Source organism: Pristiophorus japonicus, chromosome 14 (assembly GCF_044704955.1).
Source record: "Pristiophorus japonicus isolate sPriJap1 chromosome 14, sPriJap1.hap1, whole genome shotgun sequence".
NCBI classification, from domain to species: Eukaryota; Metazoa; Chordata; class Chondrichthyes; family Pristiophoridae; genus Pristiophorus; species Pristiophorus japonicus.
In genome coordinates this window covers 5,166,966-5,191,975 of record NC_091990.1, presented here as the reverse complement: position 1 = coordinate 5,191,975, position 25,010 = coordinate 5,166,966, and the positions used below count along the sequence as shown (strand labels likewise).

Genomic DNA, 25,010 nt, shown 5'->3' with positions numbered 1-25,010 from the left:
CCACCAGTTGCTCCTAAAAATCAGGCGCAAATCATGTGGAAACTTGGGCCCATTGGGTGGTGAATCTTTGTAATTCTCTACCACGGCGGGCTGTGGAGACTCAGTCTTTGAATATATTCAAAACAGAGATCGATAGATTTGTGAATATTAAGGGATATGGGGATAGTGCAGGCAGGTGGAGTTGAGGTATGTAATATATATAGCTCCACCTGTGGACTCCTGTGGCACTGCAGCCAGTACTGTTTATAATAAAGAAGGGAACAGGTCACCTGACTGAGTTCTGGTGTGTTCTGCCATCTTCAGGCTGTGTGTGTGTTTGTGAGCTACTGAAGATATAACAATGGCGATGAAGATGGGTTGAAGCAGATTAAAAAAAGCTGCAATTTTTGTTGGTGGAGGGCTCAGCCAACTGACAGAAAGACTTTGAGAGCTTCTCTCTTTTGATTAACAGCTACAAATCCAAGATAAATTACAAGCACACTTGTCTGAACTGCCAGAGTCCAAATGGCTGCGCCTATGAGAATAATAGAGCATTTGGGGGAGTTTCAAAGTGATTATGAAAGTTTCAGAGCGTATGTGGAGCAGCTAGAAATGTTTTCACTGCAAATAATATCATCGAAATCCCCAATGCTGAAAACCATAATTGGGTGGTATTGGAACGACAGCGGGCTATTTTCTTAACTGAAGCCGGGCCCGAGGTGTATGAAACCTTGAAAAATATGCTTGTGCCTGTCAAGCCAAAGGACACAACTCTTAAACAGAACAGCACTACAGCCCTGAGCCCCTGGAAATTGCTGAAAGTTATCGATTCGAAATACGAGATCAGTTAACCGAAGAAAATATCAGTGAGTACATTGTAGCATTAAAAAAGCTATCTATTCACTGTAATTTCGGAAACTTTCAGGACTGAGAGTGGGATGTTTGTTTGTGGGATGAAAAATGATACGATCAGAAGAAAGTTATTGACAACGCCTAACTTGACTTTTGATTTAGCTTGTCAGACAGCTATGTCAATGAACATGGCCGACAATATTCCCGAGAATTTCATGCTATTTCCAGTCATCAGACAACCGAGGTGAATTGCCTGCAGGTTAAAAATAAAAGGTAGTTGGGCCCCAAGGTCTCAGAAACTGGCAATGGTAACAGAGCACTGAAGTCCTGCTATCGGTGCCTGGGACAACACATTGCTCAAAGTTGTCCATATGTGAAGGCAGTGTTTTATCTGCAGGAAAACTGGGCATTTTGCGAAGGCATGCCAACTGAAGGGTAACCAGCTTTCAAAGCTATAATTAGAAATCCCCAAAGACTACATAGCATGGAAAAAAAACAACAGGACGAGGAGGTATTAGAGCTACACATCATCACGAGGTTAACTAACAGCGATTCAAAAAGTATCAAAATCCACTTGGATGTTGCAGGAACCAAGATACCCACGGAAATCGACACTGGTGCATCCATGAGTGTAGTACCGGAGTCACTATACCTCGACAATTTGTGTGATTTCCCACTGGAGAAGTCCAAGGTAGAACTGCGAGGCTACTTGGGAGAGAACATTCCTGTGGTAGGTCATATCACCGTACCGGTGAAATACAAGGATCAATTTCAAAGCTGGCCTCTATTAGTAGTAGCAGGAGGCAAGCCGGCCTTACAAGGAAGAAATTGGTTGGTATCACTGAAGCTGGATTGGAGTGAGATTTTTTGTGTTGAAACGAGAATTGCATCAAAGGATGATGTCATCAAGAATTATCCAAAGGCGTTCTGCGACACAGGCAGTCCGATCCAACGCTTCAAGGCGAGTGTCAGGGTACAGAAGGACACTAGACCAGTTTACTGCAAGCCACATTCCATACCATATGCACTCAAGGAGAAAGTTGAGCAAGAACTCAAAAGACGAGAGAGTGAGAACATTATTTCTAAGATAGATCTATGTAATTGGGCTACACCTATTGTTGTTGTACCTAAGTCCGATGGTAAGTTAAGATTGTGTGGTGATCTTCAGAATGGCAGGCAGGGCTAAGTTATTTATAATATACATCAATGATTTAGATGAAGGAATTGAGAGTAATATCTCCAAGTTTGCAGATGACACTAAGCTGGGTGGCGGTGTGAGCTGTGAGGAGGATGCTAAGAGGCTACAGGGTGACTTGGACAGGTTAGGTGAGTGGGAAAATGCATGGCAGATGCAGTATAATGTGGATAAATGTGAGGTTATCCACTTTGGTGGCAAAAACATGAAGGCAGAATATTATCTGAATGGCGGCAGATTAGGAAAAGGGGAGGTTCAATGAGACCTGGGTGTCATGGTACATCAGTCATTGAAAGTTGGCATGCAGGTGCAGCAGGCGGTGAAGAAGGCAAATGGCATGTTGGCCTTGATAGCTAGGGGATTTGAGTATAGGAGCAGGGAGATCTTGCAGCTGTACAGGGCCTTGGTGAGGCCTCACTTCGAATATTGTGTTCAGTTTTGGTCTCCTAATCTGAAGAAGGACGTTCTTGCTATTGAGGGAGTGCAGCAAAGGTTCACCAGACTGATGCCCGGGATGGCAGTACTGACATATGAGGAGAGACTGGATCGACTAGGCCTGCATTCATTGGAGTTTAGAAGAATGAGAGGGGATCTCATAGAAACATATAAAATTCTGATGGGACTGAACAGGTTAGCTGCAGGAGGAGTGTTCCCGATGTTGGGGAAGTCCAGAACCAGGGGTCACAGTCTAAGGATAAGGGGTAAGCCATTTAGGACCGATATGAGGAGAAACTTCTTCACTCAGAGAATTGTTAACCTGTGGAATTCTTTTCCGCAGAGAGTTGTTGATGCCAGTTCGTTAAATATATTCAAGAAGGAGTTGGATATGGCCCATACGGCTAAAGGGATCAAGGGGTATGGAGAGAAAGCAGGAAAGGGGTACTGAGGTGAATGATCAACCATGATCTTATTGAATGGTGGTGCAGGCTCTAAGGGCCAAATGGCCTACTCCTGCACCTATTTTCTATGTTTCTATGTGATTATAAAGTAACCATAAACCAGGTTCTAGAGGGTAATCTCCCCAATACATTGCCAAATATAGAAGATTTGTTCACAACACTGACAGGTGGTCAGATCTTTTCAAAGTTGGATCTTACAAATGCCTACTTACAGCTTGAACTAGATGAGGAGCCCAAGTCATGTTTGACTATGAATACTCATCTCGGCCTATATCAATTTAATAGGCTACCGTTTGGAGTGTCTTCAACCCCTGCCATATTCCAAGGGGTGATGAACCAGATTTTGCAAGGTATTGGAGGAGTAGTATGTTATTTAGATTACATACTAATTTCAGCACCAAATAGACAAATTCATAATAACATATTGAATGAAGTCCTCAAATGGCTAGAGAAGCACAGAGTATGAGTATCTACTCGCAAGTGTGAGTTATTTCAAAACTCCGGGGAGAACTTAGGGGAAAGATGGTTTACATCCAACCAAGGGAAAGCTGGATACAATCAGAAATGCACCCACACCCAAGAATATCACTGAACTTTGATCATTTTTGGGTCTTTTGAACTATTATGGGACGTTCTTACCAAATTTGGCTGCAGTATTACATCTACTGAATGAACTATTGAAAAAACAGGTTGATGGGAAGTGGTCAGAAGAATGCGATACAGCATTCAGGGAGTGTAAAAGCAAATTGGTAGAGAGCACCATGTTAGTTCATTATGACATATCTAAGGAGATTAAGCTAGCATGTGATGCCTCTCCGTATGGAGTTGAGGCAGTAATCTCTCATGTATCACTTAGTGGGGAGGAGAGACCAATTGCTTTTGCTTCACACACTCTCAGTGCCAGTGAGTGTAATTGTGCGCAAATCGAAAGGGAAGATTTGACATTAATTTTTGGGGTCAAGAAGTTCCACAAATACTTGTATGATCGTAAGTTTACCATCGTGACAGCAATCCTCCATCCAAAGTCCCCAGTTCCAACATTAGCTGCAGCCCGAATGCAGAGATGGGCTTTGATTTTATCAGCATATACATATGATATTGAATACAGATGATCAGCTGATCTCAGTAATGCTGATGCAATGTCTAGATTGCCTTCCCCATCACAAGTTACACCCGATAGGGAAGAAGTATTCTATTTTTCATACATTGATGAACTGCCAGTCACAGCTGAAGAGATTGGTAGAGCAACCAAACGTGACCCAGTGATGTCAAAGGTGTATGATTATATTGCAAATGGATGGCCAAACCGGGTAACAGACAAAGATACACATCCATTCTTCATTCGTAGGAATGAATTATCAGTCGATAAAGATGGTATCATGTGGGGTGCAAGAGTGGTTATACGAAATAAATTCAGGTCCAAATTATTAGGATACCTCCATGACCAGCACCTGGGAATGTGCTTGACCAAGAGTTTTGCACACAGTTACTTATGGTGGCCAAGTATTGATAAAGATATGGAGTACATCGTGAGTCAGTGTACGACATGTCAATCGGTAAGCCAGCAACTACCACCAGTACCATTACAGCCATGGAAATGGCCTCCCAGGGTGTGGCAAAGGCTACATATTGATTTTGCTGAACTAGAAGGACAACAATTGTTCATTGTGATTGATAGCCATTCGAAGTGGGTCAAGGTGTTTCCAAAATAACAACAAGTAAAACATTGGACATTTTACGAAGATTGTTTTCTTCAATTGGCTTCCCAGAAGAAATTGTTTCTGATAATGGGCCACAATTTCATTCAGAAGAATTTGCACAGTTCACGATCAAAAATGGTGTGAAACATACCAAGGTTACACCGTACCACCCTGCTTCAAATGGTGCAGCAGAGCGCACTGTACAAACAAATGTTGGTTGCAAATGCAAAGAATTGACAGTTGTCATTGGATCACAGATTGGCTAATTTTCTAATTACATATCGTAATACTCCTCATACAACTACTGGTAGAACACCAGCAGAGTTGTTTCTCAAACGACAGCCACGAACCAGATTCTCGTTGTTAAAACCAAACTTGGCACTGTCCGTAGAAGAGACACAATTAAGACAGAAAGAGAATCATGATAGAGGTAGAGTAAAAGAGAGAAGTGTGAAATTAAATGGTTCAAGTGGTTACCAGGAAGAGTGATGAAGCTATGTGGTCCTCGCACATATTTGGTCAAGGACAGATTAGGTTTGTTCACATTGATCATATTTTATCTGCAGATGTGAAAGTAGTTGAAGGTGAGAAGGATTCAATTATTTCTGGCTCATCAGATAGTTTTGATACACCAGTAGCATATCCTACATCCAATGTACTGGAAACAAATCCAAGAGAAAGTCAGAATTTAAGTCTGAGTCCGAGTCAGGCAGACAAACAGTCTGAAGTTAGAGAGAGTTCAAATGGAAATCAAGGGCATCCCTTGGAGGAAAACTTTTCTCAGGATCAGCCTTGAATGAGTTTAAATTTGACACGATGTTTTGAAGGTTCTGAGAGTGGAGGTATCCTCTTCGAAACAGAAAACAAGTGGTTAAGCTTGATTTATAAATATGGCAAAATAAGTCCATATCTTTTGTTTTATGTATAACCATGCAAGTTATGTATGATGATTATTTTGTTATAATTACTTCTTAATTCAGGAGGGAGAAGTGTAATATATATAGCTCCACCTATAGACTCCTGTAGCACTGCAGCCAGTGCTGTTTATAATAAAGAAGGGAACAGGTCACCTGACTGAGTTCCGGTGTATTCTGCCATCATAAGGCTGTGTGTGTGTTTGTGCGTTACTGAAGATATAACAAGATAGAAGATCAGCCATGACCTTATGAATGGCGGAGCAGACTTGAGGGGCCGAATGGCCTACTCCTGCTCCTAATTCTTATGTTCATATGTTTAAATTTATTCTCAAGTGTTTTCCCAGTTGCTTCTATTTCTTTAGAAATAAGTGAAATGAATTTGAGTTGATTGAGAGTGTGTGTCACGTCAATACAAGACTTTGTTTCCTAATATAGAGATATGAGTTTCTTAAAACATTGCAAGCTGACGGTATGAAGGATATCAAGCCCAGACAGTCGCTAATAATAGGTGACGTGATTCTGGACCAGGGACTGACACACAATCTTTGAAAAAACCCAGCTGGCTTCGACATTATTTCATTTTTAATAACAAATTTGGAAGCCAAACGTAAGGAGTTAATGTTGGCTAATAGTTGCAGCTTAAGTTGTGAGGCCTTTGAATTGAGGTTAGAAAATATTGCTTTCGAGACATGAAAGGTAATGTGCAATAATCCTTTTCTAATCCTTTGCGTTGCGTGTAATTAGGATGCATTATGCGAATGTGTTTTTATTGCAGTAGTTTTATTTCTGTATAGTAATGAACGATCTGTAACGATACAACATCGTTATGCATGAGAAAAACTGAACACTAACATGACCTTAAGATGCAGTGCCATTTTGAAATGGACTATGGCCAGTATTTTTTCAATGTATAAACTGACAATTTTGAGGAATTTTATGGAGCTGAATTGTATTTTGTTTTATCTGTGAAATGTGTTCCACTGTTCCGATGAGTTATTTGCTTAACATATATGATATTTTGTGTTAATGTAGCTAAGTATAAGTGCCATTTTATTGTATTGTAGGAAGACTGGATCAAGAATGGACTGTTCTTTACTAAAAGGTAAATTATTTTGTTCTTTAATTTTCAAAAAGAATCAGTTTGTCACATAATATTTGATTTTGGAAGTAATCTGTAACACTCCCTCCTCCCTGCCCCCAAAACTTTGCCAACCCGACCTGAATCATTAAATCTTCATAGAATCATAGAAACTTACAGCATGGAAGGAGGCCATTCAGCCCATCATGTCCACGCCAGCCGACAAAGAGCTATCCAGCCTAATCCCACTTTCCAGCTCTCGGTCCGTAGCCCTGTAGGTTACAGTACTTCAAGTGCACACCCAAGTACTTTTTAAATGTGGTGAGGGTTTCTGCCTCTACCACCCTTTCAGGCAGTGAGTTCCAGACCCCCACCACCCTCTGGGTGAAGAAATTTCTCCTCAACTCCCCTCTAAACCTCCTACCAATTACTTTAAATCTATGCCCCCTGGTTATTGACCCCTCTGCTAAGGGAAATAGGTCCTTCCTATCCACTCTATCCAGGCCCCTCATAATTTTATGCACTCCAATAAGGTCTCCCCTCAGCCTCCTCTGTTCAAATGAAAACAACCCCAGCCTATCCAATCTTTCCTAATAGATAAAATTCTCCAGTCCACAGGTAATCTTGCTGGACACAGTGTGTGTCAATATGGTATTCGATCATAGAAATATTAAAGCTGACCACATTTTCTATAAAGTGTGGGAATTCTGATGAATTTTTCTCCACCCTGGTTCAATTGCAATCCCCCAACCCCAACCACCTTGGATAACTTAGTGTAATCCAAGGATTGAACCATGAAAGGGTCTTTGTCCGCATGGCCCGAGCCACAGATCCAATTTGCTCACTTTATCACTGAGGGAGCTGCAATGGGCCACGCTTGTTGTATACAGCACCACTGGCTCAAGAGCAACACGATACGGCCTTACTTGTCTGTATGGCTTGGTGTGGCTCTGGGAAGTGCCGTTATCGCATCAGAGAGAGCTCTGTAACTATGACCCAGTGCGCAGGGTGTTCATGGATTGGTGGGAAACTGACGTAAAGCTAAGGCAGAGGGAAATGGATGTAGGGGTGGGTTTGACACTGACCTTTCACCTCTGGGACCTGAGCTCAGATCCAGCTAGACTGATGGATCAAATGTCTTCTCTCGCTGCTAACCATAAGAGTTCCACGCCAGTAGTTTGGACAGTTTTGATCCAGTTCCTAGTGGGCATGGGCCTACAGCACAAAACTCTCCCTAATTTATGTCCCAAAGTGCTTCACAGCCATTTATTACTTTTGAAGCGTCATTCATTTGTTTGGACTGCATGATGACCGACTACAAAAACTGTTCACTTTACCTGATTTTCCTCTGTATCTTCAGTATGTGACAAATCAATGAAAAAGCAGAACTGTCAAAGGGGTCAGCCGACAGAATCGGAGATTATCACTTATACCAGCGAGGAGGGATCTTGCAGGACCATCTCTGGAAACAACTTGTCAGGTACTGGATCTGCTTACCTCCTCCATCATCAATAAATGCCACTGAGTTTCTTATTCAAAAGGTTGGTGCTGTGGAGGGAAGATCTCCAGAGGAGATGAGTTCAGTGACAGTCTGGGAAATGATGACTTGATGTTCAGTGGTGGGGTCATGGTCCCGGGGGAGGTAGGAGGAGGTGTCAGAGAGTTGCCGATCAGCCTCTGCAAAATAGAGGTCGGTTAGGCACTTTACAGCCTTCTGGACTCAACAACACCTTCAAAAATTTCAGAGCGTAACCGCTGCCAATCTTTGGCTCCCTTTCCCATTCCCCCCGCCCCCCCCCCCTGCCCTCATCCCCCACCCCCCCGCCCTCGCCCCCTCGCGTCCCCCCCCTCCCGCCCCCACCCTCGCCCCCCCCGCCCAGAGCCTGTTTCTTTCTCTTTTTCTTCTTGTCGCTGATGGCAGTTGGTCATTATCCCGCCATTCACACCCGATCTCGACTAATGTTTTTCTACCTCTTGCCATTACCATTTGAATTTGGGCCACCATCCCTCTTATCTCTCTAATCTCTCCTGTCTCCCACCCTGTCATAGACCTTCCCTTTTGTTCTTTCTTCCCCTCCCCCTTTCAGTGCTGGTTAACAATCCGTTCTTTCTGAACACTCTCCAGTTCTGACGAAGGGTCATTGACCCGAAACGTTAACTCTGCTTCCTCTCCACAGACGCTGCCCGACCCGCTGAGATTTCCAGTATTTTCTGTTTTTAGTCCAGATTCCAGCATCCGCAGTATTTTGTTTTTGTGTTGCCAAAATTGTCCCTGGCACAAGCTGCTGACAACTTTGGATGCAGACTCCAGCAAAAGAAGATGGATAAGGGAAGAAACGTTGAGGGAAAAATAACAAGGTTGTACCAAAAGATATCCTTGTAATAAATTGGGTGTTCCCGCCATTTTCCCCTCTAAATTTCCTCCCTTATCAATCTTTTCTTGTTGGGGGCTGCGTCCAAATCTGACAGCAGCTTTTTCCAGGAACATTTCTGCCAATGTCCCCTCGAAGATGTTCATTGTAATTTTTGGCACACTGTGAATGAAGATAGTGCCTTGCAATGGAAGTAACTCTCCTTTTCCCCCCTCGCCATCCTGTCCTTTCTCTTTAACAAGGGATTGGATTCTATGTTCCCCCACCCCCCCACCGGTTCCCCCCCCCCTCACCCCGACCTTTAGTCCCGTGCCTGATTTCACCGATTTGGTAAGCTGCCAAGAAAATGCTTTGTCGCTGAAGACAAATATTAAAATCTCAACCATTGATTAAAGGCACCAATCAGCACATTCCAGGTACAATAGAAAGAGGTTTGTTTGCAGGGCACCTGAATAAAAAGCCCAGCCCAGATTTAAAAGATTCATTTTTAAAAGCACTTCAGGCAAATTTCAGATATTCCGAGACAGTATCAATGCACAGTTAGATTGCCAAATGTTGGTGACATTCCAGTAACACACGCATCGAAAACCCTGCCATCAGTGTGTCTACAGCTCAGGGATTGATGCCAGCACAAGAGATTTTCAACTGTAAGATTAATGCCACGAAGTATCTGTGGATTTTATGACCCCTCCACAACCATTGCTAGCATCATCATCATCATAGGCTGTCGCTCGGAATCGAGGAAGACTTGCTTCCACTCTTAGAATGAGTTCTTTGGTGGTTGAAACAGTCCAATACGAGAACCACAGTCCCTGTCACAGGTGGGACAGAGAGTCGTTGAGGGAAGGGGAGGGTGGGACAGGTTTGCCGCACGCTCCTTCCGCTGCCTGCGCTTGGTTTCTGCATGCACTCGGCGACGAGACTCGAGGTGCTCAGCGCCCTCCCGGATGCACTTCCTCCACTTAGGGCGGTCTTTGGCCAGGGACTCCCAGGTGTCGGTGGAGATGTTGCACTTTACCAGGGAGGCTTTGAGGGTGTCCTTGTAACGTTTCCTCTGCCCACCTGAGGCTCGCTTGCCGTGTAGGAGTTCCGAGTAGAGCGCTTACTTTAGGAGTCTCGTGTCGGGCATGCGGACAATGTGGCCCGCCCAGCGGAGCTGATCAAGTGTGGTCAGTGCTTCAATGCTGGGGATGTTGGCCTGGTCGAGGACACTAATGTTGGTGCGTCTGTCCTCCCAGGGGCTCGCATAAGGCAGAGTCAACTCTCCCACCATGTTTAGGCTGTATTCTGTTCCTCTTCTTTCAAATTTTAGACAGTCAGGCAATGTTCCCCGTGACCTGTGCTTTGTTCTGCGGGCTCTGCTGCTTTTAATGCGCGTTTCCTTTAACTTTCTGTGCACCCACGGTGTTTAGAATGTAAAATTCAGTGTCAGCCATGGCCCAGTGGGTAGCACCCTCCCCTCTGAGTCAGAAGGTTGTGGGTCCAGGTCCCACTCCAGGGACTTGAGCATAAAACAGTCTAGGCTGACACTCCCAGTGCAGTGCTGAGGGAGTCTATTGGATGGGATGTTAAGCTTGAGGTCCTGTCTACTCTCTCAAGTGGACTTAAAAGAGCAGGGGAGTTCTCCCCAGTGTCCCGGGGCCAATAATTATCCACCAATCAACATCAGTAAAAAACACATTATCTGGCCATTATCACATTGCTGTGTGTGGGAGCTTGCTGTGTGCAAATTGGCTGCCGTGTTTCCCACATTACAACAGTGACTACACTCCAAAAGTACTTCGTTGGCTGTAATGCGCTTTGAGGTTGTGAAAGGCGCTATAGAAATGCAAGTCTTTCCTTTTTTTCTATTTTCTCTCAGCAGGAAGACTCTGTATGTGTGTACATTGTCCACGCGTACCTGCAGATCTTGTGGCAACTATCTTTTTCAAGAAAGCATTTTTTAATTTTACATTCTAAGCATCAGTGAAGTATCCAAATGTAGTTCCAAGTCAGGGAGGTTTAGTTGATCTGAAGCAGCATTATGGATGCTTGGTTGGAAAGGGGAATTTCTGCCTGTGCTGATGCTGGGAGTGAATGCGTGCAGACATAATGGGGTCAGTGAAGGGTCAAGCTCGATTGTGGTTCCTCACTTGGTCTTTCGACATTGCCAAGGCTCATCCATGAATAAACTAGACAGCACCTCACCGCACCACAAGACACTGCCTTCAGAGGGGGAGAGGGGATTAACAGAAAAAATACATCTGTGGTTATGCATCTCAATTGAGGTATGGTGGAAAACATCATTTCACTGGAGTCATTTCTGGTCTCATTAAATACACATTTTGTCAGCGCTTTTAGGAAACAAGTGAAGACAATTGATTGCAGTCAGCTGTGTCTCAGTGGGCAGCATTCTCGCCTGAGTCAGAAGATTGTGGGTTCAGGACCCACACCAGGGACATAAGCACTGAAATCTTGGCTGGCACTCCCAGTACAGTACTGAGGGAGTGCTGCACTGTCGGAGGGGCAGTACTGAGGGAGCACCGCACTGTCGGAGGGGCGGTACTGAGGGAGTGCTGTATTGTCGGAGGGGCAGTACTGAGGGAGTGCCGCACTGTCGGAGGGGCAGTACTGAGGGAGTGCCGCACTGTCGGAGGGGCAGTACTGAGGGAGTGCCGCACTGTCGGAGGGGCGGTACTGAGGGAGCGCCGCACTGTCGGAGGGGCAGTACTGAGGGAGTGCTGCACTGTCGGAGGGGCAGTACTGAGGGAGCACCACACTGTTGGAGGTGTCGTCTTTCGGATAAGACGTTAAACTGAGGCCTCGTCTGCTCTCTCAGGTGGACGTAAAAGATCCCGTGGCACTATTTTGAAGAACGACTGTGTTGTAAACGGCTGTCTTGCTCTTTTCGCTTTGTTGCTTTTAACGTTGAATTACCCACACACACTCAGTTGTAGTAAAAGCCGGATCTTTATTCAGACATTCACAAGCCAACAACTCAGCTTGCAAAGGCAGCTCTTCCAGAAGTTATACACCTTTCGAGATTCCAGTGTCTCTACAGTCCAGAAGAGTCTGTGTGACAACAGCCAGTTCCACCTTTTATATCTAAAAAGCCTTTGAATTCTTATTCTTTGCATTTAGATAATCATGACTAACTGCTTTTTGAATTGTACAGATTATTATTCCCACCATAACTTTTTGAATCGTACAGAACATACAGATTATTATTCCCACCATAACAAGGTACTCAAATACTGAACATTGCTTGTTTAACCTACAGATGTCATTAAATAGTAACAAAGGTACAATCAAATAATTAACATACAGACATCATCAAGTCGTTTAGTCCTCAATTGCCATTATTCCCACCGTAACAAGGTATTCAAATATTTAACATCCAGACAATGACCAGTTACTCATCTCACTGGCTGGAAGGCAGCACATTGTCTAACTGTCTCTTTTCCATCCAAACTTCCAATCTTCTTGTTTTTTAATCCAAACTTCAGACCACGTGCTGAAGCAAAGAGTTCAGAAATGCGGGACTGTGCTCCCACAGACGGGGGAGTTATCCCCGGGGTCCTGGGGTCAATATTTATCCCTCAATCAACATCACTAAAACAGATTATCGGGTCATTATCACATTGCTGTTTGTGGGAGCTTGCTGTGCGCAAAATTGTCAACCGCGTTTCCCACATTACAACAGTGACCACACTCCAAAAAGTACTTCATTGGCTGTAAAGCGCTTTGGGACATCCGTTGGTCATGAAAGGGGCGGGAGAAATCCAAATCCTTTCATGAATGTACCGTCAAAATCAGTGGGATCCGCACGGATTCCCCAAGTCCTCTTGACTCAGCAAGTTAATGGCCCGAATCCCGAAGTTACACAAATAACACCAGTAATTCTGACAGGAACGTGGCAAGCAAATTGCTGGAGAGAGAAGCAGGAGTGTTTATTTGACTGATAACAATAGAAAATGTGTTCAAAAGAAATCAAGGACAAGGTCAAGTGGAGGTGTAGACTTGTAACATTCTCTATTCACAACTGACTGGGAAAGACTTGTATTCTTAAAAAGTCAACACAATAAATAAAATGAGTACATTGCTGGGAGCAAAATTTGAGGTTTCTCTGTGCTGAGCTTTAGCAGATTAATGTACACCAACGTGACAGTGTTCCTCATAGAATCATAGAAATTTACAGCACGGAAAGAGGCCATTTCGGCCCATCGTGTCCGCGCCGGCCGACAAAGAGCTACCCAGCCTAATCCCACTTTCCAGCTCTCGGTCCGTAGCCCTGTGGGTTACGGCATTTCAGGTGCACATCCAGGTACTTTTTAAATGTGATGAGGGTTTCTGCCTCTACCACCCTTTCAGGCAGTGAGTTCCAGACCCCCACCACCCTCTGGGTGAAGAAATTGCCTCTCAAATTCCCTCTAAACCTTCTACCAATTACTTTAAATCGATGCCCCCTGGTTGTTGACCTCTCTGCTAAGGGAAATAGGTCCTTCCTATCTATTCTATCCAGGTCCCTCATAATTTTATACACCTCAATCAGGTTTCCCCTCAGCCTCCTCTGTTCCAAAGAAAACAACCCCAGCCTATCAGTTTGTTCTCATAGCCAAAATTCTCCAGTCCAGGCAACATCCTCATAAATCTCCTCTGTACCCTCTCCAGTGCAATCACATTCTTCCTGTAATGTGGTGACCAGAACTGCATGCAGTACTCTAGCTGTGGCCTAACCAGTGTTTTATACAGTTCAAGCATAACCTCCCTGTTCTTGTATTCTATGCCTCGGCTAATAAAGGCAAGTATCCCTTATGCCTTCCTAACCACCTTATCTACCTGGCCTGCTATCTTCAGGGATCTGTGGACCTGCACTCCAAGGTCTCTTTGTTCCTCTACACTCCTCAGTGTCCTACCATTTAATGTGTATTCCCTTGCCTTGTTAGCCCTCCCCAAATGCATTACCTCACACTTCTCCGGATTGAGTTCCATTTGCCACTGTTCTGCCCACCTGACCAGCAATCTGCAGCTTTCTTCTTCATTATCAAGCACACAGCCCATTTTATTTTCGATTATTTCCTGGCAGGCGACAGCAGATCAGAAGCTGTCACAGCAAGTAGGCACCTTTACTCGTGGGGCCAGGAGGAGCGGCCAGACCCCACAGACCCCACAACTCTAACTGCCATGGACCTCCTCCCACGACACCCAACCAAAAAACCCTTATCACGACTTGCCTACTTGACGGAGCGTCTTCCTTTGAGGATGGCCTGTGGCCTCCGGTTGCCCGAAGTTTCTATCCAGCCGGCCAGCTGCCTTTTCCGCCCATGTTTGGGCCAGCAGCTGACCGGGGGTGTCCAGACCCGCCATGGGGGTCCAAACACCCAGCGCCCGAAATTTGGGCCTGTGACTGCAGTTGACACTCACCCAATGCACGCCCCCCCCCCCCCCCCCACCCCCAGCCACCCACCAAAGCGCAGTGGGAGTTAAAATCAACCCCATAAACTTTGAACATATAAAGATTGACTTGGATTTCTATTGCACCATTCATGGCCACTGGACGTCTCAAAGCGCTTTACAGCCAATTAAGTACGTTTTTTTTGAGAATGTTGTCACTGTTGTAATATGGGACACACAGCAGTCAATTTGAGCATAGCAAGCTCCCACAAACAGCAATGTGATAATGACCAGATAATCTGTTTTTGTTACGTTGATTGAGAAATAAATATAGGCCCCAGGACACAACACCCCTGATCTTCTTTGAAATATGCCGTGGGATCTTTTACGTCCATCTGAGAAAGCAGACGGAGCCTTGGTTTAACATCTCATCCAAAAGACGGCACCTCCGACAGTGCGGCGCTCCCTCAATACTGCCCCTCTGTACTGCCTCTCCGGCAGTGCGGCACTCCCTCAGTACTGCCTCTCCGGCAGTGCGGCGCTCCCTTAGTACCGCCCCTCCGACAGTGCAGCGCTCCCTCAGTACCACCCCTCCGACAGTGCGGCACTCCCTCAGTACCGCCCCTCCGACAGTGCGGCACTCCCTCAGTACCGCCCCTCCGACAGTGCGGCGCTCCCTCAGTACTGCCCCTCCGACAGTGCGGCGCTCCCTCAGTACTGCCCCTCCGACAGTGCAGCACTCCCTCAGTACTGCCCTTCCGACAGTGCAGCACTCCCTCAGTACTGCCCCTCCGACAGTGCAGCACTCCCTCAGTACTGCCCCTCCGACAGTGCAGCACTCCCTCAGCACCGCACTGGGAGCGTCGGCCTAGATTTTTTGTGCTCAAATCTCTGGAACGGGACTTGAACCCACGGCCTGTCTGGCTCCGAGTTGAGGATGCTACCCACTGAGCCACAGCTGGCACCACACTGATAACAGCAAAAACCTCTTCACTGAAAAAGTGGAGAATTCTGAGGGCTATCTTCCAGCAGGACAATGGAGGGAAAAAGATTGGGTTTATTCAAAACAGAACTCGATGCCGCAAGGGGACGACGATGAACATCCACGCTCAAATGATCTTTGCTCATCACTTACTTTTCTTGAGCCGCCACATTCAAGAAAGGAAGATAAGGCAAAGGGGGAATATAAAAACAGTAGCAGATTTTTTTTTAAAAAGAATCTTTTGATCTCCTGTTTTAGCCACGTAGTGCGGCCTTGTGTTGGCTTTGTTGGTTGCTGCTTTGGAACAGTCGGACGTTGAGCATTAATTCTACTGGGGTCTCGGCCAATGTGTCCCCCGAATGTTTTGGGGCTGGGCGGCCTCTTTAACGGGCTGCGTGCGCGGATTTGTGCACGGGCTACGCGGGACCGCAAGACAGCTGCACAGTTTACAGAGAATGTTGGTCTCTCTTTTGTCCTTGACTATTTCAGCACTGTTCGTGGAGTTGGTGTACTCTTCATTTGTTTTTCTTTGCATGTGCGCTACTTTACACTTGCCTGCATTCAATTTCATCTGCTGGTGCTGTGCCCACCTGCCTATTCATCTGAGCTGCCTCCTCCAATTCCACTGCTCTCCCTAGTTTGGTATTGTGTGATCGGGACACAGCCTTGTGGTCACAGTCAGGCTGGGGCCTTCGAAGGAGCACACCACTTCAAGGTACAGTGCGTGCTGGCGGGCGACAGCTGTGATAGGGCGATTGGATTGGACGGCACTATAATCCACGTTGGTGATTGGAGCGTGGGCAGGTACAGCAGGATCGTAGAAACATAGAAACATCGAAAATAGGTGCAGGAGCAGGCCATTCGCCCCTTCGAGCCTGCATCGCCATTCAATGAGTTCATGGCTGAACATGCAACTTCAGTACCCCATTCCTGCTTTCTCGCCATACCCCTTGATCCCCCTAGTAGTAAGGACTATATCTAACTCCTTTTTGAATATATTTAGTGAATTGGCCTCAACAACTTTCTGTGGTAGAGAATTCCACAGGTTCACCACTCTCTGGGTGAAGAAGTTTCTCCTCATCTCGGTCCTAAATGGCTTACCCCTTATCCTTAGACTGTGATTCCTGGTTCTGGACTTCCCCAACATTGGGAACATTCTTCCTGCATCTAACCTGTCGAAACCCCGTCAGAATTTTAAACGTTTCTATGAGATCCCCTCTCATCCTTCTGAACTCCAGTAAATACAAGCCCAGTTGATCCAGTCTTTCTTGATATGTCAGTCCCGCCATCCCGGGAATCAGTCTGGTGAACCTTCGCTGCACTCCCTCAATAGCAAGAATGTCCTTCCTCAAGTTAGGAGACCAAAACTATACACAATACTCCAGGTGTGGCCTCACCAAGGCCCTGTACAACTGTAGCAACACCTCCCTGCCCCTGTACTCATCCCCTCGCTATGAAGGCCAATGTGCCTTTTGCTTTCTTAACCGCCTGCTGTACCTGCATGCCAACCTTCAATGACTGATGTACCATGACACCCAGGTCTCATTGCACCTCCCCTTTTCCTATCTGTCACCATTCAGATAATAGTCTGTCTCTCTGTTTTTATCACCAAAGTGGATAACCTCACATTTATCCACAATATACTTCATCTGCCATGCATTTGCCCACTCACCTAACCTATCCAAGTCACTCTGCAGCCTCATAGCATCCTCCTCGCAGCTCACACTGCCACCCAACTTAGTGTCATCCGCAAATTTGGAGATACTACATTTAATCCCCTCGTTTAAATCATTAATGTACAATGTAAACAGCTGAGGCCCCAGCACAGAACCTTGCGGTATCCCACTAGTCACTGCCTGCCATTCTGAAAAGTTCCCATTTACTCCTCCTCTTTGCTTCCTGTCTGACAACCAGTTCTCGATCCATGTCAGCATACTACCACCAATCCCATGTGCTTTAACTTTGCATATTAATCCTTGTCGAAAGCCTTCTGAAAGTCCAAATATACCACATCAACTGGTTCTCCCTTGTCCACTCTACTGGAAACATCCTCAAAAAATTCCAGAAGATTTGTCAAGCATGATTTCCCTTTCACAAATCCATGCTGACTTGGACCTATCATGTCACCTCTTTCCAAATGCGCTGCTGACATCCTTAATAATTGATTCCATCATTTTACCCACTACCAATGTCAGGCTGACTGGTCTATAATGCACTGTTTTCTCTCTCCCTCCTTTTTTAAAAAGTGGGGTTACATTGGCTACCCTCCACTCCATAGGAACTGATCCAGAGTCTGTGGAATGTTGGAAAGTGACTGTCAATGCATCCGCTATTTCCAAGGCCACCTCCTTAAGTACTCTGGGATGTAGTCCATCAGGCCCTGGGGATTTATCGGCCTTCAATCCCATCAATTTCCCCAACACAATTTCCCGACTAATAAGGATTTCCCTCACTTCCTCCTTCTTACTAGACCCCCTGACCCCTCTTATATCCGGAAGGTTGTTTGTGTCCTCCTTAGTGAATACCGAACCAAAGTACTTGTTCAATTGGTCTGCCATTTCTTTGTTCCCCATTATGACTTCCCCTGATTCTGACTGCAGGGGACCTACGTTTGTCTTAACTAACCTTTTTCTCTTTACATATCTATCGAAACTTTTGCAGTCCGTCTTAATGTTCCCTGCAAGCTTCCTCTCATACTCTATTTTCCCTGCCCTAATCAAACCCTTTGTCCTCCTCTGCTGAGTTCTAAATTTCACCCAGTCCCCAGGTTCGCTGCTATTTCTGGCCAATTTGTATGCCACTTCCTTGGCCTTAATACTATCCCTGATTTCCCTTGATAGCCACGGTTGAGCCACCTTCCCTTTTTTATTTTTACGCCAGACAGGGATGTACAATTGTTGTAGTTCATCCATGCGGTCTCTAAATGTCTGCCATTGCCCATCCACAGTCAACCCCTTAAGTATCATTCGCCAATCTATCCTAGCCAATTCACGCCTCATACCTTCAAAGTTACCCTTCTTTAAGTTCTGGACCTTGGTCTCTGAATTAACTGTTTCATTCTCCATCCTAATGTAGAATTCCACCATATTATGGTCATTCTTCCCCAAGGGACTTCGCACAACGAGATTGCTAATTAATCCTCTCTCATTACACAACACCCAGTCTAAGGTGGCCTCCCCCCTAGTTGGTTCCTCGACATATTGGTCTAGAAAACCATCCCTTATGCGCTCCAGGAAATCCTCCTCCACCGTATTGCTTCCAGTTTGGTTAGCCCAATCTATATGCATATTAAAATCACCCATTATAACTGCTGCACCTTTATTCCATGCACCCCTAATTTCCTGTTTGATGCCCTCCCCAACATCACGACTACTGTTTGGAGGTCTGTACACAACTCCCACTAACATTTTTTGCCCTTTGGTGTTCTGCAGCTCTACCCATATAGATTCCATATCATCCAAGCTAATGTCCTTCCTAACTATTGCATTAATCTCCTCTTTAACCAGCAATGCTACCCCATCCCCTTTTCCTTTTATTCTATCCTTCCTGAATGTTGAATACCCCTGGATGTTGAGTTCCCAGCCCTGATCATCCTGGAGCCACGTCTCCGTAATCCCAATCACATCATATTTGTTAACATCTATTTGCACAGTTAATTCATCCACTTTATTACGGATACTCCTTGCATTAAGACACCCTTTGTCCTTTTTTTGTTTTTTTAACACCCTTTTTCCTTTTAGAATTATGATGTAGTGTGGCCCTTTTTGTTTCTTGCCTTTGTTTACTCGCACAGGCATCTTCCACCTTTCAACATGTAGTTCGGGATCTGGAATATCAGGTCTTTCATTGAAACACCTGTGGACTCATCCCTTTTTGGCATGGAAGCAAGTCATCCTCGTGTAGAGTGACGTGATCGGGGCCCAGGAGAAACGAGAGTTCGGGGCCCAGAAGAGGCGAGGGCCCAGGGGCAGCACGGGCCCAGCCCACACTGCGATATGTGTGCGCACTAGGTCCGTGCAGCAGAGCAGGTCTCCAGTCGTCTTGGTTAATCCTTGCCACTGGACCAAGACCTAGCTCTGTCAAGCCCGTGTGGTGGCTGGTGTGCAACGGTCACCCCACGTTAAAAAAATCCACCCACAGGCATCTTCCACCCTTCAACATGTAGTTCGGGATCGGGAATATTAGGTCCTTCATTGAAACACCTGTGGACTCATCCTTTTTTGGCGTGGAAACAAGTCATCCTCGATACGAGGGACCGCCTTTGATGATGATGATGACGATGATGGTATTGTTTGCAAAATGTGACCACTTTGTGTTGAATTTCTGAATCCAAGTGTTGCAGGGAGTAGCGACTGTAAATGGAATTCCCTTTCACCTTTGCTGGAACAAGCGGTTTGCAAGTCTTTTCACAGGTTACTCACAGGTGCTGAATGTAGTTTGTCCATTTTATCCTTCAAAATAAGGGTAGCAGCGCCATCTGGTATTTCAATCAGTAATTGCGGCACAGGAATTTGTGCACATTTAATTGGCCCTTAGATGTATTTTGATGTTTTGAATTTATGAAAGGTTTATAGGCAATACCAATAACATGTTACAGTACAGTTGGAAATATGACAAACACACAAAGACCTCTGTACACGGACAACAGGTACCAGTCATTGACAATCGATAAAATAACTCGACGGAGAGACGAGGAGAGCTTTTGAGGAGATGAGGAGAGTTGTTGTGATCTGGAACGCGCGACCCGAAAGGGAGGTGGAACCAAATTCAATAGTAACTTTCTAAAAGGGGATTGGACAGATACTTGAAAGGGAAATGGGGAAAGAGCGGGGGAGTGAGTGGGACTGATTGGATCGCTCTGTCACAGAGCCGGCACAGACTCGATGGGCCGACTGGCCTCCTTCTGTGCCGTATCATTCCATGATCTATGAACAGAACGCATCTGGGGCTGATTTTTTGTTGCAAATTGCAATTACACTTTCCGAAAATGCCACTTTGAAAAAATCTTGGAAGAAATCTTTCTTCAAGGTTTAGACTTTGATTGAGTACCAATTTAGAAAACATTAGTTTTCTTGTTTCGTCCCAATTGGATAAGCTGATCTAACGACATCCTTATATTATATCTTCTATATAAAAGTTTGGAGAGTGTAGATCATGCTTCAAATATCACATTTTGCAGCCAATGAAGTACAGTCACTGTTGTAATGTAGGAAATGCAGCAGCCAATTTGCTCACAGGAAGCTCCCACAAACAGCAATGTGATACATTTAGTTTATCTCATAATACTCCTGTGAAGCGCCTTGGGACATTTCATTACATTAAAGGCACTATATAAATACAGGTTTTCGTTGTTGATAATGACCAGATCATCTGTATTTAGTGATGTTGATTGAGGGATAAATATTGGTCCCAGGACACCAGGGATAACTCCCCTGCTCTTCTTCGCAATCGTGTCATGGGATCTTTTACGTCCATCTGAGAGAGCAGACGGGGCCTCGGTTTAACATCTCATCTGAAAGACAGCACCTCCGACAGTGCAGCTCTCCCTCAGCACTGTCCCTCCGACAGTGCAGCGCTCCCTCAGCACTGCCCCTCCGACAGTGCAGCGCTCCCTCAGCACTGCCCCTCCGACAGTGCAGCGCTCCCTCAGCACTGCCCCTCCGACAGTGCAGAGCTCCCTCAGCACTGCCCCTCCGACAGTGCAGGGCTCCCTCAGCACTGCCCCTCCGACAGTGCACAGCTCCCTCAGCACTGCCCCTCCGACAGTGCAGCGCTCCCTCAGCACTGCCCCTCCGACAGTGCAGCACTCCCTCAGCACTGCCCTGGAGAGTCAACCTAGATTTTTGTGCTCAAGTCCCTAGAGTGGGACTTGAACCCACAACCTTCTCCCTCAGAGACAAGGGTGCTGCTCACTGAGCCGTGGCTGACACAACCATCACCATTTCGCTCAGTGGTGCTACAATCACACTTCCACCACCTAGCACCTTGTTTACATAGGAAAAGAAAGTGAGAGAGAAAAGTAGAAAATAGTGCAGGAAATCATCACAAAACTATGTAAAGGTCCTGAAGTTTGACAGTTTTCAAAGATGATATGAACCTGCATTCGTTCACACGTCAGCAAACCTGTCCTAACCAATCAGCAAGTGACATTTGTGTCAAAAACACAGCAACAACAACAAATTGCATTTATATAGCACCTTTAACATAGTAAAATATCCCGAGACGCTTCACAGCAGTCTTGTAAGACAAAACAGATAAAGTTGATATCAGGAGATATTAGGTCAAAAACTTGTCAAAGAGGGAGGTATTAAGGAGCGTCTTGAAGGAGGAAAGAGAGGTGGAGGAGGTGGAGAGCTTTAGGGAGGGAGTTCCAGAGCTTACGACCTCGGCATCTGAAGGCATGGCCACCGATGGTGGAGCGATTTTAATCAGGGATGCTCAAGTGGGCAGAATTAGAGGGGTGCAGAGATCTGGGAGGGGTTGTGGGTCTGAAAGAGGTTACAGAGATAAGGAGAGTACAGAGCCTTTCTGAATAATACTAATCAAAAAAAATCTCCTTTATTGGTCGTGTCTTCCATTCCTTAGTAGCCCACAGACACGGCCTCATCATTGTTCTTGGAAATTGCTTGGCTGGTTTATTGCTGCAGCTTAATGTACAAACACTGTGCATTTGCTTGTTTAACATTAAACTGTTTTTGTACTTTTCTTCCATTAGAATATGCAGAGCCTGACATTATTCAAGGGGGAATAACGGCCCAGAAAGCCTCATCGACGTTCAAACCCCCAATAGACGATGGCTACACTGTACCACTTGTCGTGAATCACTACGACGTTCCATTTCCAGGCAAGAATCATGAATATGCTGAGCCACTACCCCACCAAGAACCAGAGTACGCCACCCCATTTGTTGAGCAGAGTAACGAGTCAGAACTACCCGCAAAGAAAAATGTGTGCATAGTAAAAGTTGTCCCGTCGGTGCAGGAAGCACTTTGAAAGTCTGGGCCGTGCCAGTGTGCTGCCTCGGGATGATTCGCCTTTTCAAACAGCGGACAGATTTGTGTGACGGACTCAACCATTGCCGAGGCTGCCGAGAAACAGAGTGCAGCCAAACGCCGTGACCAGAAAGGGCAAAATGGCAATCGTATTACACGCAAGGAAAGCCCCTCTCTACCAAGTGATATGCAGTGCCAGTGTACAGTCGGGCACCAAGCTTTGGGAACAGTCGGCATTTGCAAGTTTAAAAAACGAGCATGTTCCGGCATTATGAAAGAAGTTGGCAAAGCAGCACTATTTATGTCATCTGGTTCAAAAGATAGGAATCGGGTGGGGGGGGGGAAAGGCCAAGACTCTGGTAGTACTTCCAGAGCAAGAAGACTGCATGATTACATTGGAATCACGAAGTGACAACATTGAACTCTCGATATGTGATGCTGTTTCCAACAAGGATCGTTTTAGTCAAATTATTTAATGTATTTTTATAAAGTACTGAATAGATAAAAGCACTTCTTAAAATAGGATTGAATGGGAGCATGCATCAGTTGTTTGTTCATCTTTGTTACAGAATATTTTTTGCTACAGAAAATGCTGGTTAATTAGGAGATTTGTATTTTAATAAAATGTGACATCTAGATTTCTGTATAGTCTCTACACTCGAAGTGATGGGATTTACAATTCACAAACATGGTACACCTTCAGGTTCTTTTCTCAGAATCATCGCTCATAAACAATGAATTGATTTTGCAATGTAACTTAAATATAGAATAAATACGTGGCAGTGATTTGAAGGCAGTAGTTTCACGAAGGAGTTTGTAAAGTTGAGTCACTTCAGAGCTTCTTCCAAAGTTTGAGTTCAAATTACTACAATGAAATCACGTCCTTGTATCCCCTGTTTTATTTCCCCCATGACTTGCATCCTGTCGGCTATCAAGGTCCAGGACCCTCCATGAAGTGGAAACAATAGGGTGTCCTTATTCAAGGATTGCTGATAGTAAAATGGTTCTATCATAGTCGAGTGAAAATTTGTAGTGATTAGTGGGAAATAATAGTTAGGTATTAAGTCCTGGCCATTATCACATTGCTGTTTGTGGGAGCTTGCTGTGCGCAAGTTGGCTGCCGTGTTACCAACATTACAACAGTGACTACACTTCAAAAAGTACTTCATTGGTTGTAAAGTGCTTTGGAGCATCCTGAGGTCGTGAAAGGCGCTATACAAATGCACGTCTTTATTCTTTAATCTACATGTGTACATTTGGATACTTAACAGATGAAACCTGTGGCAGGAATTATTCCATAAAAGTATCTCAAATATACCAGCACTTTGTGCAGCTTAAATAAAGTGCTAACTGCACGATATTACACAGAAGCATATGTGGAACAGTTTAATGCACATGAAACAGTTGTTTGGAGTTGGAGACCTCTGTGCAACGGGAACTCAGCTAATGGAGACAATGCGTCAGGTTTGCTGTTGAATAATAAGATACATTAATATTCTGTCTATGATTACAGGTGGAGCATAAATCCATTGGATAAAAGTGAAATATTGCTGCCTGAAATATATACTGTATTTGTATTGGAAAAGTATCTTTCAGTAACTGATGGCCTTACACAAGAACGTAAGGGGGGCCGAAATTCAGGGTCTTAGTAAGACCCTGTGCTGCCCGTTTGCTGCGGCCATGCGGTGAAATCCCATGGCTGCCGTTTTGTGGTCAACTGGCCGCCCTGACCCAAATCCAGCTTGGGAATTTTTCGGCCTGGCCCCACTCCTGCCCCGCTGGTGCCGACTGCCGCAAGCACGGCATAAAAGTGCGCACCGCCGCTCTCCCTCACCTGCAGAATACACCGACCCAAATTCACCTGAAAAAATAATTGCCAGGCCGCACGGTGCCCCCGACACCTTTCTCTGTTGGTGCACCTTCTGTTGACCGTGTGCGGCCCGGCAGCGTGGCGGGCCTTCACGGGGAGGGCCCACTGCTTGCGACCGCCATGTCTTTATTTTTGCCGGATGACTTCCCGATCACCCGGCAAGATATTGACCACGGGTTTGGCCGGGCCGGAGTTCCCATGCTGCTGCACTGCCGCTCCCACTGTGACCGACTTCCGGTCCAACTTTACCAAAAAACGGCAAAGTACCGAAAATCTATGGAAAGGCCACCTCAACGATCCCGATGGAAAAAAAACTTCAAGAAACAGGTAGGTGGGCCAGCTTTCTGCCGGCCTGGAATTTCGGCCCCAAGAATTAGGAGCAGGAGTTGGTCATACAGCCTCTCAAGCCTGCTCGCCATTCAATAAGATCGTGGCTGATCATCCACCTCAACTCCACCTTCCCGCCCGATCTCCATATCCCTCGATTGCCCAAGACTCCAAAAATCTATTGATCTCAGCCTTGAATATATTCAGAGACTGAGCCTCCACAGCCCTCTGGGGCAGAGAATTCCAAAGATTCACCACCCTCTGAGTGAAGAAATTCCTCCTCATCTCAATCTTAAATGGCCGACCCCTTATCCTGAGACTGTAACCCCTGGTTCTAGACTCCCCAGCCCGGGGGAAACATCCTCCCTGCATCTACCCTGTCAAACCCCCTCAGAATCTTGTATGTTTCAGTGAGATCACCTCTCATTCTTCTAAACTACTGAGTGTATGGGCCCATTCTACACAATCTCTCAT

The 25,010-nt window shown here is 45.5% G+C and overlaps 1 protein-coding gene across 1 annotated transcript in view; it reads left to right on the top strand.

Annotated features, from left to right (window-relative positions):
- The window catches only part of LOC139279272 (discoidin, CUB and LCCL domain-containing protein 1), a 180,176-nt gene extending 157,522 nt beyond the window's left edge, over positions 1–22,654 (top strand). Inside the window, exons 13-15 of the mRNA XM_070898402.1 lie at positions 6,607–6,644; positions 7,981–8,100; positions 22,063–22,654. Of these exons, the coding sequence (XP_070754503.1) occupies positions 6,607–6,644; positions 7,981–8,100; positions 22,063–22,340 (436 nt within the window). The 3' untranslated portion in view covers positions 22,341–22,654. The remainder of the gene's footprint in view (positions 1–6,606; positions 6,645–7,980; positions 8,101–22,062) is intronic.
- Positions 22,655–25,010: the final 2,356 nt, after the last annotated feature.